At 42.0% G+C, this 21,374-nt stretch overlaps 1 protein-coding gene across 4 annotated transcripts in view; it reads left to right on the top strand.

Annotated features, from left to right (window-relative positions):
- AGAP1 (ArfGAP with GTPase domain, ankyrin repeat and PH domain 1) overlaps window positions 1-21,374 on the top strand; it is a 1,166,515-nt gene that overhangs the window by 1,023,883 nt on the left and 121,258 nt on the right. For all 4 annotated transcript variants that reach the window (XM_078681380.1, XM_078681378.1, XM_078681379.1 and 1 more), the window contains one exon: window positions 2,092-2,246. In XM_078681380.1, coding sequence (XP_078537506.1) covers window positions 2,092-2,246 — 155 coding nt within the window. The remainder of the gene's footprint in view (window positions 1-2,091; window positions 2,247-21,374) is intronic.

The raw sequence follows: 21,374 nt of genomic DNA, 5'->3' as shown, positions 1-21,374 counted from the left end.
ACTGCTCACTTCTCACTAGTGGAGAAGTTACGGCATGACATAATGCCAGGTAAGCGTTGTGGGGAAGGGAAATCCTTTAAAGAGAGTCATTTTCTATCTGAATTTCCCTTCTCTTTTTGAAACTCAGGAGCAACAACATTGTCGTGGTGTCACCAGGGCTTTAAGTGGAAGCTTTTTCAATATTACATACAAGCCATAGTTGCTGCTTATTTATCTTATGTAACTAACAACCATCGACAAAGCGAATAGTCATGACTTGGTGTAGGTATGATGTTACTTGTTGTATCACATATCTGGATGCAAAGACCGAAACAGCATAATGCAAGTCGGTCGGCACACTATGCTAAGCACAGATTTGTAGCTTATGTGTTTTTAAGCCACGCCCATAATTGCAATGGCCATCCCCTTTGAGAGACCCCCCAGTTTTTGCATCCCACTTAAATCCCTGCGTACAGCTTAGTTTTCCCAGCAAGAGTTTCTTATTTCCTAGGTTTGGTCCTAACCTCAAAAGTTATGGCAACACAAAGCACAGATCCTGTTTAGACTAACCTCCTAACTCTTGTTGCAGAGCTCCTTCCCAATCTAGATAAATACCTTACTGTAAGGCGAATATATATGGTAGGAAGTCAAGTGCAGTTATGAAGTGTGCTATCTTTACAAAAAAAAGAGAAAAACGAATTTTTTGCAGTGCAGGAGTGGGGCAGCATATCTGTTCAAAAATCATACCAGTGAAGAGAATACAACCTTTCTTAAATGGGTTCTCTGCGATTTCAGCTCTGGCACAGGGCAGGGGAAGCGAGGAACATTAACAACCACATGGATATGTATTATAGGACCACAGTTTAGACCTCACAAGTAAGGTAAGATTTATCTAGGCAAATCAAGTGGAAGGATTTACCAGGCAGGGAAACGGATTTGGCGAGTGTTTTGCTTGCAAAAGGAGATTTGGGCTGGCAGCCTACATGTGTGGATTCCCCAACCCTCTAGAATGGTCTACGTGGCCTGCACAGAGGAAGTAACACACCTTGCCAGGGACTCAAGGCACTCTAAAGAAACACCTCCAACTTGCACTGCTGTCATGGTGTGCGCTCAGAGGACATTGTTATATACACACAGACTCCCAAACTTGCTGCAAACACTCATGCATCATGCCACAGCTCTCTACATTCTTGTAGGGGAAAGTATAGGATCACACTTACAGGGACACCGGACAGATTACATGGAGAAAGTTAATAGACTTCTGTCCAATGGGTACAGGTAAAACTGCCTATTTCCCCCTCTAGAATCTCAGTTGCCTCCAAGTATCACTGACAACGTAGCCTGCATGGGTGTGCACTTTGGATGCAGCTTCAATCCAGCATGGCCAGGTATTCGTATGGTGTAGCAACACAAAACACATGCAAGACTTCCATTGGGCTCTCATATGACAAGTTCAGTGGAGAGCAGCACCTGCCTTGCCAAAAAAGTGGAATTCAAGGGTAAGATGGCACAGCTCCCTGCATAGTGAAAGAACACACATGCACGCGCACACACTTTCTTTCTCTCCACTCTGTGGAAGGCACTGTGTCGCCCTGTCTGTTCTCTCTATTAGATATTGCAGGTAGGGTGCAATGGTAGGTTTTCCCATATCTTTTGCAAAGGTTGGAAGGAGCAACCGTGATTCAGAAGTCGGACTTTTGGGCCATCGCAACCCATTTATGGCAGAGTCTTGCATTCTGGGGCCCAGGACAATCATAAGTAATTTTTGAATAAAATATATCTGTTTTTAATAGTATTAACATTGCTTCCGAGTCTGTGGAGCTGTGTCCTTGAAGGATAAAATATTTTCGTATGAATCCAGTTTTTCACTGTGGTCACTGATGGACATGACTCTGCTAATGGGCCACAGCTGATACCTCTGGGGAGAGGGTTCTTTGTAGTCCGCGACGATGAATGCTTGCTCTCTCGATTTTGAATGTAATGGGGACAGGCTAGCGAGGTCAGCAATGGCATGGTGGAAGCAACACTTCACAAGTTCCCTCTGTGCTGGAAGGAAAGGGAGAAGGGGATATTAAAGGCTGGTGGCTTCACCTACTCCCCTCTGTGTTTCAGAACAAGAAGAAAACTTTGAGTTCATCATCGTGTCTCTGACGGGCCAGACATGGCACTTTGAAGCCACCACCTATGAAGAGCGGGATGCTTGGGTCCATTCTGTGGAGAGCCAGATCCTAGCCAGCCTGCAGTCCTGCGAGAGCAGCAAGAACAAGGTGAGTGCAGCCGGATACGCCTCCACCTCAGACCTCCTCACCATTGTAATGATTGGTGGCACTGGCCAGGGGCAGAAGGACCCAATTAGCCTCTTACAAGACACATTGGGTGAGTGAGGCCTTCCATCAGCCCCTGCAGGCATATATGCATTTTGTGCTATTTACAAGAATATGCTGACAAATGTGAATTCTTTTGCAGTAGTACATGTGTTCAGAAGAAGACATGGGGCTCTGGATTTATGTTTTGATCATGAAAAATGTCTCACATTGGGATTTTTTTTCCACAGAGATGGCCATACTAGGGGGTGTTCTTGTCAAGATAACGTGCCTTACACGTGCTCACTTAACCAGGCTAAATGTGCCGATGTACATAGAGATGTTACCATCCAAGGAACGTTGATGCAGTGTAGATTACAGTCCCATGAGTTATTTGCCGGTGTACAGACAGAATGTTCTTACAACAGTTTACTTCTATAATATATATGGTCGTGGTCAGGAACTCGGACAAAGGAGGAAATATTGTCCTCTGGCCATTGAGAGCCTATGTGGATGATGCCTGATCCCAACTTAATGATGAGTGCTATAGAAGAAGTTTGGTGCCAGCAGTCAGAAGCACTCACAATGAGTTCTATATCAAACTTCTTGCGTGGAAGAGTGCTGGTTTGCTGTCTAGAGGAAAATACATTCTTGAAAAAGGAACATGACAGCTATTTACTTTGTACCAAAGGTGCATAAAAATGTGCGGAAACCACCTGGTAGGTCCATAATATCAGTGTGTGATGGTCCTTTTGAAAATATATCTCGTTATATAGATTATTTTTTACAGGACCATGTCAAAAACCTTCCCTATATTCAGTATACGGGTGACTTTTTACGCAAAATACAAGGTATAGAGTGGCAGAACGAATATGTCCTAATGTCTTTGGATGTTACATCGTTATATACGAGTGTCAGGCACCCTGACGGCATCCGGGCACTGGAATACTTCCTCAGCAACAGACCGACATGACTTGCACAGCATAGCAAAATTCTGATTAACATGACTTTGTCTTGTCTAGAGAATACTTTTTTTATTTTTCAGAACCAGGTTTATCAACAAATTTGGGGTGTGGCTATGGTGGCCAGCTTCTCTCCCAGCTATGCCTGTTTATGTCTGGGCTGGTGGGAGGAGCTGGTCCCCAGTAAAAGTTTTAGCCATGTTTTGCAAGAGCATGTGATAACCTGGCTCAGGTTTATAGATGATGTATTTATAATCTGGCAGGGGACAGAACAAAGTGCCCTGGACTTTGCTTCACAGATCAATAAGCAAGGGGCTACGTGACGAAAACCATTTATGCAGCCATACCCAAATCCAGAGCACGTAGTGCGTGATCTGACTTACTTCTTTGCAATAGGAAAGATGGGAATAGAGATATGGAATCGACCAGACTGATTCTGACTTACACCAAACAGGAGAAACAGCTGAGGGGGATTATAAAACGTAATTGGCCAATCATTTTAGATGATCCCATCCTAGGCCACCTCATGCCAAAAACACCTGCAATCATTTACAGAAGGACAGCGTCCATGAGCAATGCTCTGGTGAAAAGTAGTCCGGAAGTCAGGAAAGCAGGGACCTGTACTTTAGGCAAGAAAGGGCTTCTATAAATGTGCATCCTGTAAAGCTTGTAAGAATGGTGTTAACAAAAGAACATCTAAGACACCATATAGTGAGAGAGTGCAGGTGATCAGTAAACACCTCGCATGTAGAACAGACCATGTCATTTACATGTTAGAATGTACTTGTGGACTTCAATATGTTGGAAGCACCATATTACAAGCGCATAAACGAATACTACAGCACACAAGGGGCATAATCAACCAAGACCCCACCTACCCTGTAGCACTACATTTTAAAGAAACCCACAAAAGTGATCTTAAACACCTGGAATACTTTTTAGTAGACGTTGACCCCATACATAAAAGATGAGGCAACAGGGAAGAGAAACTCAGAAGGTTGGAAACAAGTTTCATTTTAGACCTGGACACTTAAACTCCAGGAGGTCTGAACACTTGTGAAGACCTATATACCTGTTCATGAATGTACTGTATAATAGGGAAATACCCAAGGATTGCCATTAGGTCATAGTTATATGATGTTTACGAACCTGAACCTTTTCAACGTTTATAGTGACAAAATAATTTTTGATAGATTAATTTTATCTGTAAAAATTCACTTTATCCTGTTGTAGGTCTAATGATGAATTTACTCTAGGATATATCCAAGTAATATAAACATCGGATATACTTATTATCTTGGATGAGTGGGAAATGGATTTCTTCTGCTGCCTACATTGAAATATGCAGTTTTTCTTGCAAGCTTGCACTTTATTGGCAAAATTTGCAAGTTGGTTATATGTACATTTGCACTTTACACTTTGTTTGCACTAGTTATTATATTCATGCAGATAAAACAGACAGATATGGTATTTTACCTTAATTTATGATAAATTTAATGGATTATATTTATTAAATAAAGTGATGGATATATCAAATTTAAAAATGTCTGGGATAGCCTTAGGCTGCATGCACACTATTAATATTTATTGATATAGGCATAGCGACTGACATTTTTCAGTGAGTACATCTTCTGTATTCACATTTGTACAGCAAGCGTCACTTTAAAAAGGTAGTCCATTAAGCCCAGGAGATAGATATATATATATATATACATACACACACAAAACACGAGTTGCCTCCAAACGAGATAGCCACACCCGGTAAGTTGAAATCCTTTATTCAGAGAAGCACATCAGCAGCGCAACCAGCGTCTTCACAGCACTAATGTTGGAGCCAAACGCGTTTCGGGCGTATCATCGCCCTTGATCACTGGCAGGAGGAGGGAGCAGTTTAAGGCAAATCACGTGCATATATTGTCTCCCGCCCCAGTGGGCGTATGCACGAAATGTATCCTGGTATTAGTGGTTTGCCAAAAGTCAATGTATGCCCAAGTGGGCTCCGCTCTCCCTTCACAAATAAAACAATATAAACCCAAGTGGGCATGCTTGGAATAGTCTGTGTTGCATGCTGTGTCAATACACCTTCTCCGACCGGCTTACCGTTCTTTCAGCGACCTCAGTGTTGGGCGCTGCAGACCCGCTCTTTGCAGCAGGGGGGCTATCTCACGGCCAGGCCAGCCGTTAAATACACAAAACACGAGTTGCCTCCAAACGAGATAGCCACACCCGGTAAGTTGAAATCCTTTATTCAGAGAAGCACATCAGCAGCGCAACCAGCGTCTTCACAGCACTAATGTTGGAGCCAAACGCGTTTCGGGCGTATCATCGCCCTTGATCACTGGCAGGAGGAGGGAGCAGTTTAAGGCAAATCACGTGCATATAATGTCTCCCGCCCCAGTGGGCGTATGCACGAAATGTATCCTGGTATTAGTGGTTTGCCAAAAGTCAATGTATGCCCAAGTGGGCTCCGCTCTCCCTTCACAAATAAAACAATATAAACCCAAGTGGGCATGCTTGGAATAGTCTGTGTTGCATGCCGTGTCAATACACCTTCTCCGACCGGCTTACCGTTCTTTCAGCGACCTCAGTGTTGGGCGCTGCAGACCCGCTCTTTGCAGCAGGGGGGCTATCTCACGGCCAGGCCAGCCGTTAAATACACAAAACACGAGTTGCCTCCAAACGAGATAGCCACACCCGGTAAGTTGAAATCCTTTATTCAGAGAAGCACATCAGCAGCGCAACCAGCGTCTTCACAGCACTAATGTTGGAGCCAAACGCGTTTCGGGCGTATCATCGCCCTTGATCACTGGCAGGAGGAGGGAGCAGTTTAAGGCAAATCACGTGCATATAATGTCTCCCGCCCCAGTGGGCGTATGCACGAAATGTATCCTGGTATTAGTGGTTTGCCAAAAGTCAATGTTCCCATGAGGCACAAGGTCAGACTGATTTGCATATGGCCATGTCTGAACTGGGGTGGCAGAGTGAGCTAAAGAATGGTGATGGATTAAACCCAGATCAGTTGGCTGGGGGTGAGGGTGTGATTTGCTCAAACGCTCCGTCCATCATCCCCTTTTGTATCGCTTTGTTCGCCCTAAGTGCGGCAGGGTATGCTCAGACGTGAGTCCCTTGCTCACTTTGCCACTGGATTCAAGATAGCTTGGCTGATGAGGGTTGTGAACCCGAAACCGGTCCCAGGATGCTTGTTTCTGGTCCAGGGAAGACATGGCTTGGCAGTTCGGGCTGGACTGTTCCCATGAGGCACAGGGTCAGACTGATTTGCATATGGCCATGTCTGAACTGGGGTGGCAGAGTGAGCTAAAGAATGGTGATGGATTAAACCCAGATCAGTTGACTGGGGGTGAGGGTTTGATTTGCTCAAACGCTCCGTCCATCATCCCCTTTTGTATCGCTTTGTTCGCCCTAAGTGCGGCAGGGTATGCTCAGACGTGAGTCCCTTGCTCACTTTGCCACTGGATTCAAGATAGCCTGGCTGATGAGGGTTGTGAACCCGAAACCGGTCCCAGGATGCTTGTTTCCGGTCCAGGGAAGACATGGCTTGGCAGTTCGGGCTGGACTGTTCCCATGAGGCACAGGGTCAGACTGATTTGCATATGGCCATGTCTGAACTGGGGTGGCAGAGTGAGCTAAAGAATGGTGATGGATTAAACCCAGATCAGTTGGCTGGTGGTGAGGGTTTGATTTGCTCAAACGCTCAGTCCATCATCCCCTTTTGTATCAAAAGAAAAATTAGGGCACATTTTGACTTCTCAAATCCTCTTCTATTTCATTAAAAAATTCTGACATGCAGACTGAAACATGCACTTTGAATTCCAGCAGCAGACTTCTCTGGTGAGCAGTAGCTTTACTACAGTGATCTAATGAGCAACTAGAGTGCTAACATTCAGAATTTATGGCAAATGTGTGACACATCTGAATGCCCTATTGATGGAACCAAAGTGAACAAGCATTGAAAATGCAATAGGTCTCGCCCTCGTTTAAGTTAAAGCAATTCTGTTTGTAATTAGGTGGCTTTTTAGCTTTGCTTTTATTAGTGTTTTTCAAACTCATGTAAATAACATGCATATGTATGCATATATGTATATATTTATGTATGCATGCATTTATATTTGTATTTATATAGATATGCAGATTATATATATGTTTATATCTGTATGTATGTGTATATATATATATATATATATATATATATATATATATATTCACTGAAAAAAACATAGGTTTCAGGGGCGTGTAGTTAGGAATTATCCTTTAAAAAACCTTAGAAATTCCCTGAAAAAACATAGGTTTCAGGGGTGTTCTAGTTAGCTGGACATTTCACTCATACAAAACCATTGAAATTCCTCCGTTATAGTTAGTTCTTCTAACTGTAACTCGCGCGCACGCATCCACTGCTGATGTCACATAGGACATCCTTCATGACATGGTCAGTGACATCACTGATGACATCACTGATGACATCTCAAATGACATCACTGATGACATCATCCAGTGAATGTGGTTGGTTTGTTATTTAAATATGTATTATATATACAACAAACTGCATTGGAGAATGAGTGGATATATAAATATCTGGATGGAGGATTTAGTAGCAGTGTGATTGACTGTTTACTTGACTAATTTATAGTGTCTCACTAAATATATTGGATAGTGACTAAACTGTGAGAATATCTGTAATACTTGGTCAGTTGTTGTGTAAAGTGCTGTACCAGTTGGCTTCTAGCTATGTGAAAGTCTATATTACTTATTGATTAGTTAACTGAGTATTTGTATGGGAGAGTGAATTTGTGTGGATCAGTGGGTGGTGTGTGACTGCCCAGAGATGTGTGAATAGTTGATTTAGTAGGTATATGAGGTTAAAACTACATGTTATAACAGTTGTTTGAGTGACTGAATATCTTTATGGGTGTGGTGTTGAGCAAATATATCTATCAATGGTACATGTCCGTCGAAGTAGAAAAATAAAAGGCAGTGTATGTGACATTTGTTGTATATAAATAAGTTTACATAAGACTCGTTGATTGTATGAGTGACTGTATGGATAACTGTATACTTGTAATAGTGATTTTATAACACACTAAGTATGAGTTACTATCTATATGAATGAATGAAGTGGTGTTTGTATAAGTGTGTAGCTGAGTAAATTTAAGTATGATCCATTGTTTGCATAAGTGAGTAGGATGACTGCATAAGTGAATAGGATGTGTGCTGGTGTGTAATGTCGATATAGCTGTATAAGTATTTTTGATAGTGTTCTATTGATCATTGACAGCATGTATGAGTGAATGTATGGGTAAGTAATTAGATGTGTCTGTAGATCTAGGAATCACTGAGTGGGTATTTAGAAACTTGTATTGGTGTGTCAGTGGATTCCAATATGGTACTCTGTATTTTACAGTGAGTGATGACAGGTTATACTAGTGTATGATGAGGTGTATCTGATTGTCACGTGGATGATGTCATCAGTGATGTAATTTGAGATGTCATCAGTGATGTCACTGTCATGAATGATGTAATATGTGACATCATCAGCAGTGGATTGCGGGCACGCGAGTTACAGTTCGTACAACTAACTATAACTGAGGAATTTCAATGGTTTTGTATGAGTGAAATGTCCAGCTAACTATAGCACCCATGAAACCTATGGTTTTTCAGTGAATATATATATATATGTGTGTGTGTGTGTGTGTGTGCAAATAAGAAGCAGAACATTCTGGGTAGTTCTCAAGTTTAGGTGGAAAGCAGTTCCTGTATAGAGCACCCTCAACACCAGCGACACTCTAGATTTGCTCACCTCAAATGTCTTCTTTTCCATCAAAGTCTTTTAGCGTAGGATTAGCACAGTGCCATCCACGCCGAGATTGAAAGGGACAAAGTATTTTACCAATTCTACTGCAAAGTCTTTAAGGATAGGATTACCACAGTGCTATCTGCGCCGAGCTGTTATATGACAAAAGCCATTTACCACTCCAGGCCCAATATTACAGCTTTGGATTGGTAAAATACCATCCAAGCCAATCTGAAATGAATAAAAGCAATCCCTAACACGTGTTTCGCTCTCATTCGAGCTATTCAGAGAGGTATAGCTTTGTCCAGACACACGGGGGCAGCCAGTATATGTAAAAAAACAACCTTTCAGGCATAGAGTGACGCATAAATTATACAAAAAAAGAAACAGAGAACTCTGGGTAGTTCTCAAATTTAGGTGGAAAGCAGCTCCTCTGTAGAGCACCCTCAACACCAGCGACACTCTAAATTTGCTCACCTCAAATGTGTATATATGTATATACATAAATGTATATATCCTTTTAAACGCTGCTATCAATCCCAGAAACAGCCTGCCGCCGACTCAGTTATTTTGCACAGTACTCCAGAAATACCCAAAAATGGTCATTATTATTATTACTTTTTTCCTACTTGCCTATTGATCGTATAAACATGTGAGACACCTGTTGGTTTGTTTATGTAAACTGCCAAAATTTGAGTGATGAATATATAACTCAAACATAGTGCGAAAGTCTGTTTACAGTGTCTATGGAAATAGAATGTCACATGGTTTATTTAAATTGTGCAGATTCACAACATTGGTTACTCTTGAGCAAGGAGCGTTGGCTCCGAAATGCGTAGTGTTGTGCCACCATTGAAATAAATTAACTTTATTGCAAAATAACTGAGTCTGCCGCCGGCTGTTTCTGGGATTGATTGCAGCGTTTGAAAGGATTCTCTGGGACTTGCCATCCCGCCGCGTGAACACCGTCACCAAGAGGCTCGGGTAAGAGAGAACTGTTTTGTTGGGGAAGGAATTGTCTAGTTTACATAGGAAATGCTCGATCAACATACCTTGTTTATAGCGAGAAAGATACAATGCATTATTCTCAAATGCTCCCATCTTCGCAATGTCCACGTAACACCAAATTCATACACAGGGAAGGCTGCACTGCTGTACGCAGAGAATGTTTCATCAGCAAAACGTCCATACAGTATGGTTTACTCAATAAGGGAAGGACGCATGTGGTGTACTCAAATGATGCTTTCGGGGAATGTTCTTGCACCATAAATGACGCATTGAAAGATGCTGTGCTAAACGCACAGATGCTCCTATCTGGGGAATATTCATACAGCATATGTTATTCATAAAGGCAAGGATGCACTGGTGTACACAGAGCAGGTCTTAAGGAAATATTGTTTCAATGTAGATCCCTTCTGTGACGAGACCCACTGAGTTTCTATGAAGATGCTCTCATTAGGTGAATGTTCTATGAATAGGTATCAGAAGGGCAATGAGAGACTTTATATATTTATTTAACAGAAGTGGTTGTATAAGAGGAGTTATTTCTATATGAGGACAACATACTGAGGTTGTGGGTAGATGTAGTATACCAAACAATTAGCCTCCATTCTTTCTCTTCTTTGTCCCCACATTAGTTTCATTCATAACTACATGCTTTTAACAGTGTATTTTTGAAGTTCCCTGGTTACATTTGAGGCTTTCATTTCGCCCACCACATTTATTACTTGTGAGTAAATGAGTAAGAATTTTACTAGATGTGTACATCGCCAGTTTGTACACTTGATCAATTTTAGGGGTCTGGGCTACTCATAAGTGAGCATGCACATCATTTATGAAGTTACGGGTAGTGTGTACTGGGATAAGAAGGAAAGAGGACTAGCATAAGGTACTACACTAAATGAATCGTATGGAGACTTTGAAGATGGTAAGACCATTTGTTGGTGGTAGGGATGTCGCATTTTTCAAGGGGGGTTTAGCATCTTCCAGAGAGAGGGAAGGGAGTAAGTGAGAAGATGTGATGGGATAAAAAACAGCGCGTAATGTAAAAGAAGAGAAAGCTGGTACTCCGAATGTGAGTGTAGGGTTCAGATGCAGTCTTTAGTGTAAACAGAAAAGGTGTATGTAATAAGTACTGGGACAAATGGAGAGATGTTTGCAATGCTTGCTGTGAAGCCTTAAGCATTCAAAGGTGAATTTCAAAAAAGGATGACATAGGCATAAAGCTGATCATCTTTTAGAGTTCTTTAATATTTATTTCAAAAGGAAATGATGGAGCAGAAGATCAGCCTGAAGAGAGGGGTATGAAAGTAGGCTAGGTTAAAGGATAAGTAGGCTAGGTTAAAGGATTCTGGAGTGCATTGTTGGGACTTTCAGTGTAGGTAAAGTCTAAAGGAATCATGATGGTTATCAAGCGGATTCTATTCAGTCTTAAAATGTGTTTCTTGAAGAGTAGTGACTGAGTTCTCTCGGGTAAAGGATGTGGCAAAAGTGAAACACATTTTAAGTGTGAGAGTTCCATGTCTTTGAGGTGTTCTCTGAAAAGGACTAGCTCCAAGATTTGTTGCATCCTGAGCTTGGAGTCTCAAAATAACAATATCTTGTTGCTTCTGAAAGCTTTCAGACTCACCATATTTTAAATTGGTCTGTTATTTCAGAAAGTTTACTTGAAGACCTTGCAACTTTGGTAGGCCGTCATCTTCAAACTTGAAACTCAAAGCAGTGAGGTGAGGAGTGTGTTGGATGGGCTGGAGGCGGCATGTGGTCCAAGTAGTAGGTACCCGAGATCAAGCGTGACGCATGTTAACACTGATTGCCAACATGCTTTTCAAAACACTTTTATGGAGAATGTCGCGGTTATTCAATCTGTAGACAAAGAGGTCTGAGGTAGGGATTAGGTTTTCAACTTCTACACTATAGGATCTTTGGTATTTATCATAAGTATTTGAGTATTCCTGCTTACATACGGGGATCCCAGAACACTTTTACGAATGCAAACCATGTGTCTAAATGTTGAACATCTGCCATTTTTTAGATGCAGATGTCTCCACTGTAGACTCTCTAAGGATATATGTACCGATAGTATGTTTCCTTTTCCAAAAATGTAACCAGTATCAAAATAAAGTTTACAACCACAGTGCGGCATCAGTGTCAACTTTGGTGTCCACGAGAATGAAAAAACGTGCCAAAACTGAAAGAAACTGCAATCATGCAGGAAATGACTGTAGAAACATGAATATGAAAATACTGCTCCTTCAAGAAACCTGCTGCGGTCATACCCTTTTATGGCCTGTTCTAGAACCTGCTCCACAGGCTCATTTGCTAAGTATTCCAGAACAATGGCTTTTAAATTGACACCTTTGTTTTGAGGATTCTTTTTCAGTACCCACTTTTGTGACTTTACTCGGCGGTTTTGACATCCGAGAGTGCTTCCTTTCATTTTTCACTAACTTTTTTTGTTTTTTGGGAACATTTTCTTCCACAATGAATCCATCGTGCCATAACTGTTTATGTGCCCCTTCAGAGGCAGAAATGAAGCTCCGAATAACGCACTCCATGTTTCTGCCCTCCATCTCTCATTTTCACACTCAGTCAAGGAGTATACATTATGTCCCAAAAAGTCACAAAGAGGACACAGAGAAATCGGAAAGTAATTCGCCTCAGAGGACAACTGGAAGAACAGAGGACAAAGGAGATTTAAAAAGTGCACGATAGACCGCTGAGCGGCTCCTTTTACTGCACCCCAGCTCTCAACCTGCAAGGACTTTTATAGAGGGTGAGGAAAGGAATGGTCCAAGAAGCACCATGAATCCTAAACTCTTGAAGACCTTGGTGTTGAGCACAGTTACAGTGTTGACATGCTCACAGTTAAGGGAGCATACATCAGCTTTGACGTCTAAGACTAAACCCCACTAGACCTCAAGGTACCCATCGGCATCAAGGCAAATGCTAGCATCAATCATAAAGGCATTACATCAGTTGACGTCACACCACTGATTGTCACACCACTCACTGTCAGTCCATAGGACAGCTACATTGATGCCTCTCTCCATCTTGAATGGATATCCAGAGCAGCCATCACCATCAATCAATTTGATTCCAGCTGATGACCCAAGGCAGATGCCTTTGCAGCCACTGGAACTGCTGCAGAATCCCCCAGCCCAGCTTATGTTAGTGCCAAGGCAAAAGTCATCACTTTCTCCTCTAAGCCTAGCAGCTACTCTGGGAATGAGTCCAACTCCTCTCAGAGTGGCTGCTGTGATTCTTCCACCACTTACACTTGTTTAATCATTGTCTCCACACAGCACCCAAATAGGTATGGTTGCTTTGGCTGTCGTATGGTCGAGTTACCGCCCAATAATTGAAACGGGAATAGGACTCCCATGCCATCTCCTCACAGAAGAGAGATTGATCAGATTATTTGATAGACTTGGCAGCGAAAAAGAGATATGAGTTAATTCTGGAGACATTAATGCCACCAGTAGAAGAGTGCAATGACTTTAATTTGTTGAATAGAAAATGATTTAATCAGCAGGAACAGCCCTTAAAGTAGCTGGTACTATAGGAGTTTTGACCCTGTATGATAGGCCCCTCTAGGAATCTATGAAGACGTTTGTTCATGATATTTCAGAGGAACATAGGTAAGATTTTAGTCAAGTATTTCACGAGGGCATTTTAATTTCTAACCAGTGCTTCACTTGACCTACCTCTATCCAAGGGTTGCCATCTACTTTGTTGCAAAGTTCCTCCTGACTCCAAGCTACCTACTTGGCGGCATGATGCTCATATCAGAAACATGATAATCCTATTTTCTGTTGGTGTATTATTCAGTCCTCACACTGATGAGGAGAACCAGAGGAAGAAAAATTAGGCTCAGATGCTGAAATCGGTGTGCCTGAAAAAGATACATTTTCAAAAAGCACAAAGAATGGCGCTGCCATCAGCCATAGTAAAAGAGCATTTAAGCCCCTCATTGGTTGGAGCACCAGCAGTAAGAACTACAGTATCAGTAATGCTGATAGGATCATCTAATGGGAGTCACAAGGACAATCCGTTCCTAACTCAACTCTGAGCCATGAAAAATGGTTACCTATGGAAAGAGTTTCCTATGGAAAGAGTTGTTTCTGTTGGCCACAAGCGTTGTCCATTAAGGAAGCTTCTACGCCCAACAGCATCACAAGGCTCATCCTTCCTCGGCTCAATGATATTGTGCACTCTTATTATTATGACCGCCAGATTGAATATGAGACCTCTGCAACAGACTTAAAGAATGAGTAGAGCCAGATAAGATGGTTAGAAAGACAAGTTACAGTTGTAAGTAAGAAAACAATCTCTTCTGCGGTTCGGCCTTCAGAGCAGTCCCCTATTGTTATTGTTAGATTATATTTGTAGAGCGCCAATCACCATAGCTCTCTAGGTGCTAGTAGCGTGGACCGAGGTCCATTGGTCCCAAGTGTAGTCAGCACACTGAATTGATTTAGCCGAATGCCTCAGTAAACAAGATGGTTTTAAGTTTTTTTCTGAACGGCAGTAGCAGAGGTTCCATACGTATATTATCCGAGAGTCTATTCCAGATCTGGGGATCACGACTGAGAAAGCCCGACCTCCCATGGTGGTTTTATTAAAACACGGGCAGGCCAGTAAGCAGACCTCTGATGACCGGAGGTGCCAACTGGGCACATAGGGTTTCAGGCAGCCTGTGATGTATTTAGGTGCCAATCCATATTCGTCTTTATGCGCAATGCACAGACCCATGAACCTGACCCTCTGCCTAATAGGGAGCCAGTGCAACTGTTTCAGCAGGGGGGTGGCATGTGTTCTTCTTGGAGATTTAAAAATCAGCCTTGCTGTTTCATTTAAAACCACCTGGAGTTTCCCCAGGAGTTTTTCAGGGAGCCCTATGTAGATCACATTACCGTAGTCCAAGCGTGAAAGTATTAAGGCTGTCACGACGGTAGAAAATGATAACAGGGTACCGAGCTTTCAGAGTTGCCGCACCAGGCTTGTGCAGCTCCCCACTACCACTGACACCTGATTGTTTAGAGTAAGTTTGGTGTCGAATTTGATGCTAAGTAACAACAAGGGTTTTGGCTAAAGCACAGTAAGGCTGCGCCAATGTAACAATAAACAAACGAGTCGCCAGTACTGTGCAATCACTGGAAAATTATTTTCAAAGGATATGGGCTGCAAATCGCCTATACCAACAGACCACTCTTTCAGTCGGATTGTTTGGTTTTCAAAGTTCAATAATTTTTATTTTTATTTGATTCCTCTTTTTTAATGTTTAAAATTGTTTTTGATGGAAACAACAGTATAGAAAATCATAGCATCAATCAAAAAATGCATTCATTGTAAATAGAACAGGGGAAAGTGACGGGCCTTTAGTTTGGAGAGTTTTTTTGGGAGAGCAGGATGGGGCAGAATAATGCCGTGAGGTGAACTGAGGAGGTTCTACATATTTAACACATAACACTCAAAGACTGATGTGACAACAGACAACAAAAATTGGATTGTGAAGGAGAGGGCAGGGAGAGGATTATTTTAGATTATAGGCCCTGTAGTGATTCTCTTTCAATTGACAAGTGGACCTATTACATTCAACTTAAGGTACGAACTGATTGCTTTTTATTCATGCATAAGACCATCGAACTTTATTATTCAACAAAGCATATATTGTATTCGATTGGTCTAGACAAACGAAAGAATAAAGGTCGACGCGTTTCAAATCCCTGTGAATGGAGGGATTCTCTTCAGGACCATACAAATGAATCTGTAAGACATAAAATCAATGACATTTTGTCAGTCATCTGAATGAGCAACTCTCAACTTGCGTACAGCACAGCATACACTCAGCTCCTACCTGTGCTTCTTTTTGTGTGAGTTTTCACTTCCGTGAGGCTGGAAGAGAAAAATACACCTATGTCTAAAATTATATCTAGAGGGATGTTTCTCAAGACTGGTTCATGGGTGAGGGGTACTTACTTATGGGTCGGTGAGTCATTCCCTAATTCGTCCACTTTTAATTTCAGGGTTCCATCTTCGTCAAATCGACGTTTTGCTGGCTTTTTAGGTTTGTCTGAAACAAAAAAAACAGGTCAAAAGGGGGTTCTTGCAGATATGCTTTGATGTGTGGCATGTCACTATGGGAGAATTTCTGCTTGTATGTCTCGGGCTGCAGCTGTATTTGCAACAACAATTGAACATTGCCAGGTTTATGCTTATGCATATTAAAGTACTCGTTAACGGGCGCAAGTCGCCTGTTTGGACGATGGAAACGAGAGGGGGTTTCATGCGCGGTAACGTCTTGTAGAATTATAAAATTACCTTCAAGGCTTTCAGTGTCCTCCTCAACGCGTTGCTTCCATGAAAGTAAACGCCGTCGGTTAGTTCCGGGTTAGCGTGTATCAAATACTTCCGGGTTGCTAATGCAGTTTGCTGGCGTCTCTGGGATTTGTAGTCAGTCGCCTTTCATAGCGCGGAATTGTGTGGAGCATCGGTTCTGGACACAATTTAGCGTCCTAGTAGTTCTAGACACTTGGCTGCATATTGAATGGGTTTTCATTTATATTTTGTTATGAAGCCTCGTTTTTGCGCATTTGTCTACTTATGTATCGCCACGCAATTTGGTGTCATCTGTGGTAACACATTTAGGAGTGTTCCTCAGTGGGATTGTAGATCGCATCTTATATTAATCCGTAGGATGGATCAAGGATTGATTTGTGTTTTGGATGGGAGTCCGACATATCCCGTAGTTCTTGTGATTGGGGAATGAGTGGATTGATCTGATAGGGAGTTGATGGTTTGCTCACAGTCTGACCCACTGAATGAAAAATTATATATGAAAGTTTACAGATTATACAATTCAGACATTTCATTAAGGCCTCGAATAGTTGTATTGAATTTTAAAATTAGCATTGCTTCTCGTTGTCTCAATTTGGCCTCAACGTCTCCACCTCTTGGGTCTGGTTCAATCTTTGATATTACTGTCCATTTAAAATCATTTTCTCCATGGGCTTCATCTATCCAGTGCTGCACCAAGGGGGCCGTGAGTACTTTCATTTTTAACCTGGATTTATGTTGCGTCATCCTTTGCCTCACTTCCTGGTTTGTTTTCCCAATGTAAAGTTTATTGCATGGGCAGATTATTCCGTACACGAGATTTCGCGTCTTACAGTTCGTGAATTTGTCATGTTTCCAGGATATGCCTTCATGTTGGAACAGATCACCTTCGATAGTAGAGTTGCAGCATGAACATGTCCCACATTTCCGGTGTCCAGTAATTGGGGGGAGATTGACGTAGTCCCGTAGAGTGGGGATTTTTACTTTAGGGACCGCTGCACGGACGATCTGATTCGCAATACTCTTGTCTTTTTTAAAGGCAAACAGTGGAACTTCTTTTAATTGGTCGTCAAGGTCTTTCAATAGATGCCAATTTTGTTGGATGGTTTTTTAAAAAAAATTCGAGGATGGGCAAAAAGTTGAGACACAGACCGTGCGTTTTAGTTGTTTCTTTTCTTTCTTTTTGAGCAGTTCTTCCCGTGGGGTCCACCACGCTCGTTTTATAGCTTGTTTCAATAGTTTCGCCGGGTAGCCTCGGTCCAATAGTCTTTCTTTCAATGCGTTAGCATGATTCATGTACTCATCTTTGAAGGAACAGTTCCTCCGGATGCGGAGGAACTGTCCCACAGGTAAATTTTGTCTTAGGCTCCTTGGGTGATTACTTGAGAAATCCAGTGCTTTATTGCGATCAGATTTTTTCTTATACAAAGTAGTCACCAGTTGACCATTAGAGCAATAGACTTCGACGTCTAGGAAAGGAAGTCTAGTCTTGGATGTTTGAAGGCTAAATTTGATGTCTCTCATCCTGTTATTTAGCCACTCATGAAATTCCGCAAGCTGTTCTGAGTTGCCAGACCATGTAAAAAAGACATCATCAATGAACCGGACCCATCCGCCGATCCATTGATTGAAGGGATTATTACTGTAAATGAAGGTCTCCTCATATTGACTCATAAACAGAATCGCCAGCTCTGGGGCAAAAGGACAGCCCATGGTGACGCCCTTTATTTGGAAGTAAAAGTCGTCCCTGAACTTGAAATAGTTTTTAGTCAAAGCCATTTTGGCTAAATCCAGTATTTGATGCTAAGGCACTTTACAACTGGTACTGGTGTCGGGGTAGTACTTAGCTCTTGGGGCCAGAAAAGATTTGACCAGGGTGAGGCCTCTGAAGTTAAAGCCAGCACCTCTGTCTTATCTGGGTTCACTTTCAGTGAGTTAGAGGTCATCCAATTTATGGTGAACCGTAGGATGTTCTGGACATTGAGCTGTGCTTGTGGACAGTTATTAACTCGGACTATTAGCTGGATGTCGTCAGCATAGTTGAACAATTAGCAGTCTAATTTTGCCAGTGATTCGACCAGTGGCTGAAGATAAATATTAAATAGCAGGGGGATAGCGCTGAGCCTTGTGGAACCCTTCAGCTTAGGACACCCTGCCTAGACCTACATTCCCCTAGTTGGATTCTTTGAGACTGATTTTCCAGGAAGGATGTAATCCACTGAAGCACAGTCCCATCAACTCCCAGCCGCCGGACACGGGCCAGCAACTGCGCATGGTCTACTGTGTCAAACGCGGCTGAGAGGTCTAGTAGGATCATCTAGGGAAGCCGCCCTTTTTTCAAGACCTTCCCACTCGAACAGTACCCAGCTGCATACCCAATAGAATAGGGGCATACCTTGGAGGCCCTGATGGTGTAGGATCTCTTGTACACCAGACAGCACCACAAAAGTAATCAACAATAATCTTCTGGACCACAGGGCATTTACATCTGGCACGCAGGATCTCTCTACCTTTCTGACAATATACTGGATTCTAATTAAAATTGAAAATACCACCATGTACTACTTATGTAAACAAGTGGCCACCAGGTCTAAAACACTGTTGGTGAAAGCGTAGTTGATACCTAGGTAGCTACTCCAAAATAACTTGGAGATGCAAACGGGGCCTCTCTTAGGGTTGTGTGCTCTTAGCACATGCTTCAAGCAGATTGACTCATCAAGATCACAGATTCGTCATCAGTGACAACTTTTTAAGGACATCTTCAAGTGGAGATCTCTGCCAATAGACTTGTTTGTCACTGCACCAAACTCAAAATGATCGAATTGCACATCAAGAGCCAGGATCGATGGGAAATGGTCTTTTGAAAAAATTAATTAGCGAACTTTCTGCATGCTTTTTTCCCAGATCCCCTGGTACCATCATACTGGTAAACCTGGGATACTCCAGAGTTAGAATGTTTCTCATTGCTCAAGAAGGGTTGAGAGAGTGGTGATATATGGACCTTCTTCAGATTTTAGAAAGGCGACTCAGGTTATTACCATGCTATCTTCTTCCTTCAGACTCCATGGTCAGTCTTGCTGTCAAGATTTCCCTTCAAATCTATCATCGTTGAACTTAGCAGCATGGCTCTTGAGTACATGTAATATGAGCATCTAAACTTGGCGAAACTCAGCATTTACATTTTCAAAGATGCCAATAGTCTAGTAACCAGAACTGCACATGCCTTCAAGCGCAATACATTTTTTTGTTTGTTTTTTATGCCAACATCAAAATTCCAGTTCCATTGTTAGCCAAGTAGAAGCAGTGTTGCTAAATTCTAACTTCTGGACAAATCTATCCTAAAGTTCGCTTCCACTTTAAATAAAAATGCTTGTGCTGAGATACTCCTAGCATCAGTAAAGACACTCAAAATGTCTGACTCAGCCATCGTTTTTCTGCTCTATCTGTTATGAAGGATTTCATGGACGTTTTGAAGACAGTTTTCCCATCTATAATAAACCCTCTACCCCTTGGGATCTTAATGTAGTCCCTTTTCAAATTGATGGTTCATCCTTTTGAGTCAGTACTTAAGGGCTTCATGGCCCCCTTGGTCTTGGAAGACCGTTTTCATGATTTCTATTAACCTTTCCATAGAGATGGCAAACTTCACACTGACTCAGCTAAGGAACCGCCCTCAATAATCCATTAAGCTAAAGTACTATGGAGAACCCCCATTTCATTTCTCACCAAAGCAGTCTCTAATTGTCATGTGATCCAGACTTTTTCTCAGCCAGTGTTCTTTAAGCTTCCTTCCTCACCGATAAAGATTTCTTCATTCCTTATAATAGACTTTGACAGAGCAAAAGAAATAAGGAAGTTGAGTACTTTTTTCTCAACTCTGGTCCACTTAGTACATGTTTTTCTCTTGATGGATTGTGTTGTGCTTGAGCTTTTGATACCATATTGTCAATTATCCCCTACCAGGCAGGCTGAAAGCTCACTCTATCAGAGGCAAAGCAGCTCAGGCTGTCTAGGTGAGAACTATTGTATGCAAAGAGCTGCATGGAGGTCCATCCATATTTGCACTACACAGTACTGGGGCTCAAACTCGGGACAGGCTGCCCTGAGAAGTTTGTTTGGTTGACTGCTTCCTACTGTTGATTTTGCCATTGTGTGTCTTGAAGACCCAAGAGTTTGGGGATAGACTTGGTATTCTATTTTAGCGTTGGACTATATCACTGCAGATCCTAACATGTGGAAGGAAAAGTTACTTGCTTGTAATCCTGGTTCTGCATTGTAGACATTTTCATTGAAATCATAAATATACCACCCCACTCCCGGTCTTCATCATTTGAATGGTTCTGCGTTTTACAGGAGGGATTTAATTAAGTCAGTTACTTTTACTATATGTTGTAGTAGGGGTTCTTTTACGTTGCATTCTGCTATCTTGGATCAAAGCATAGCAATTTGTCATTAGTGGCTAATGGAAGAGAGAGTTACATTTCTGGAGCAAACACCAGGCTTTTAGAGACAACACCGTTTTTTCAGTTTCATGTTTTGCTTCTTAGATTAGAAGACCTCTGTCAGCTCTTAAGATTTTTAGACCTAATTTTGACTACTCAGGTTAAAGTCTAAAACTGATGTCGCTGATTTTTGATACATCAATGCAGCCTTCTCAAACACACTGCTCATTCGTAAGATAGGATGCCAAAGTGTTTTTGATTACATTATGGAAGTGATAGAGTTGAACAGGGAATGTCCCACACCACACTCGGACATTCATGACTTTATCCAGTGACTGAGTCCCAAAGCTGGAGGAAAGCCAACGATGGTAACGGTATCCGTTTCTGCTGCTGGTGCCTTGACTCGCAAGGGCTCTTTTTTCTGTACCTCACTGGGACGACAACCGTATCTGCTAGTTAGGCCAAAGAGATGTTTCTTGACATTTTGGTGTATTTGGTTACTTTTCCAGACACAAGTACGCAATCTAGGAAAGAAAGGTCAGAG

The sequence above is a fragment of the Lissotriton helveticus genome, chromosome 3_1 (assembly GCF_964261635.1).
Source record: "Lissotriton helveticus chromosome 3_1, aLisHel1.1, whole genome shotgun sequence".
In the NCBI taxonomy this organism is placed as follows: domain Eukaryota; kingdom Metazoa; phylum Chordata; class Amphibia; order Caudata; family Salamandridae; genus Lissotriton; species Lissotriton helveticus.
The sequence above is the reverse complement of the archived record's forward strand: the minus strand, read 5'-3'. Positions and strand labels throughout refer to the sequence as shown.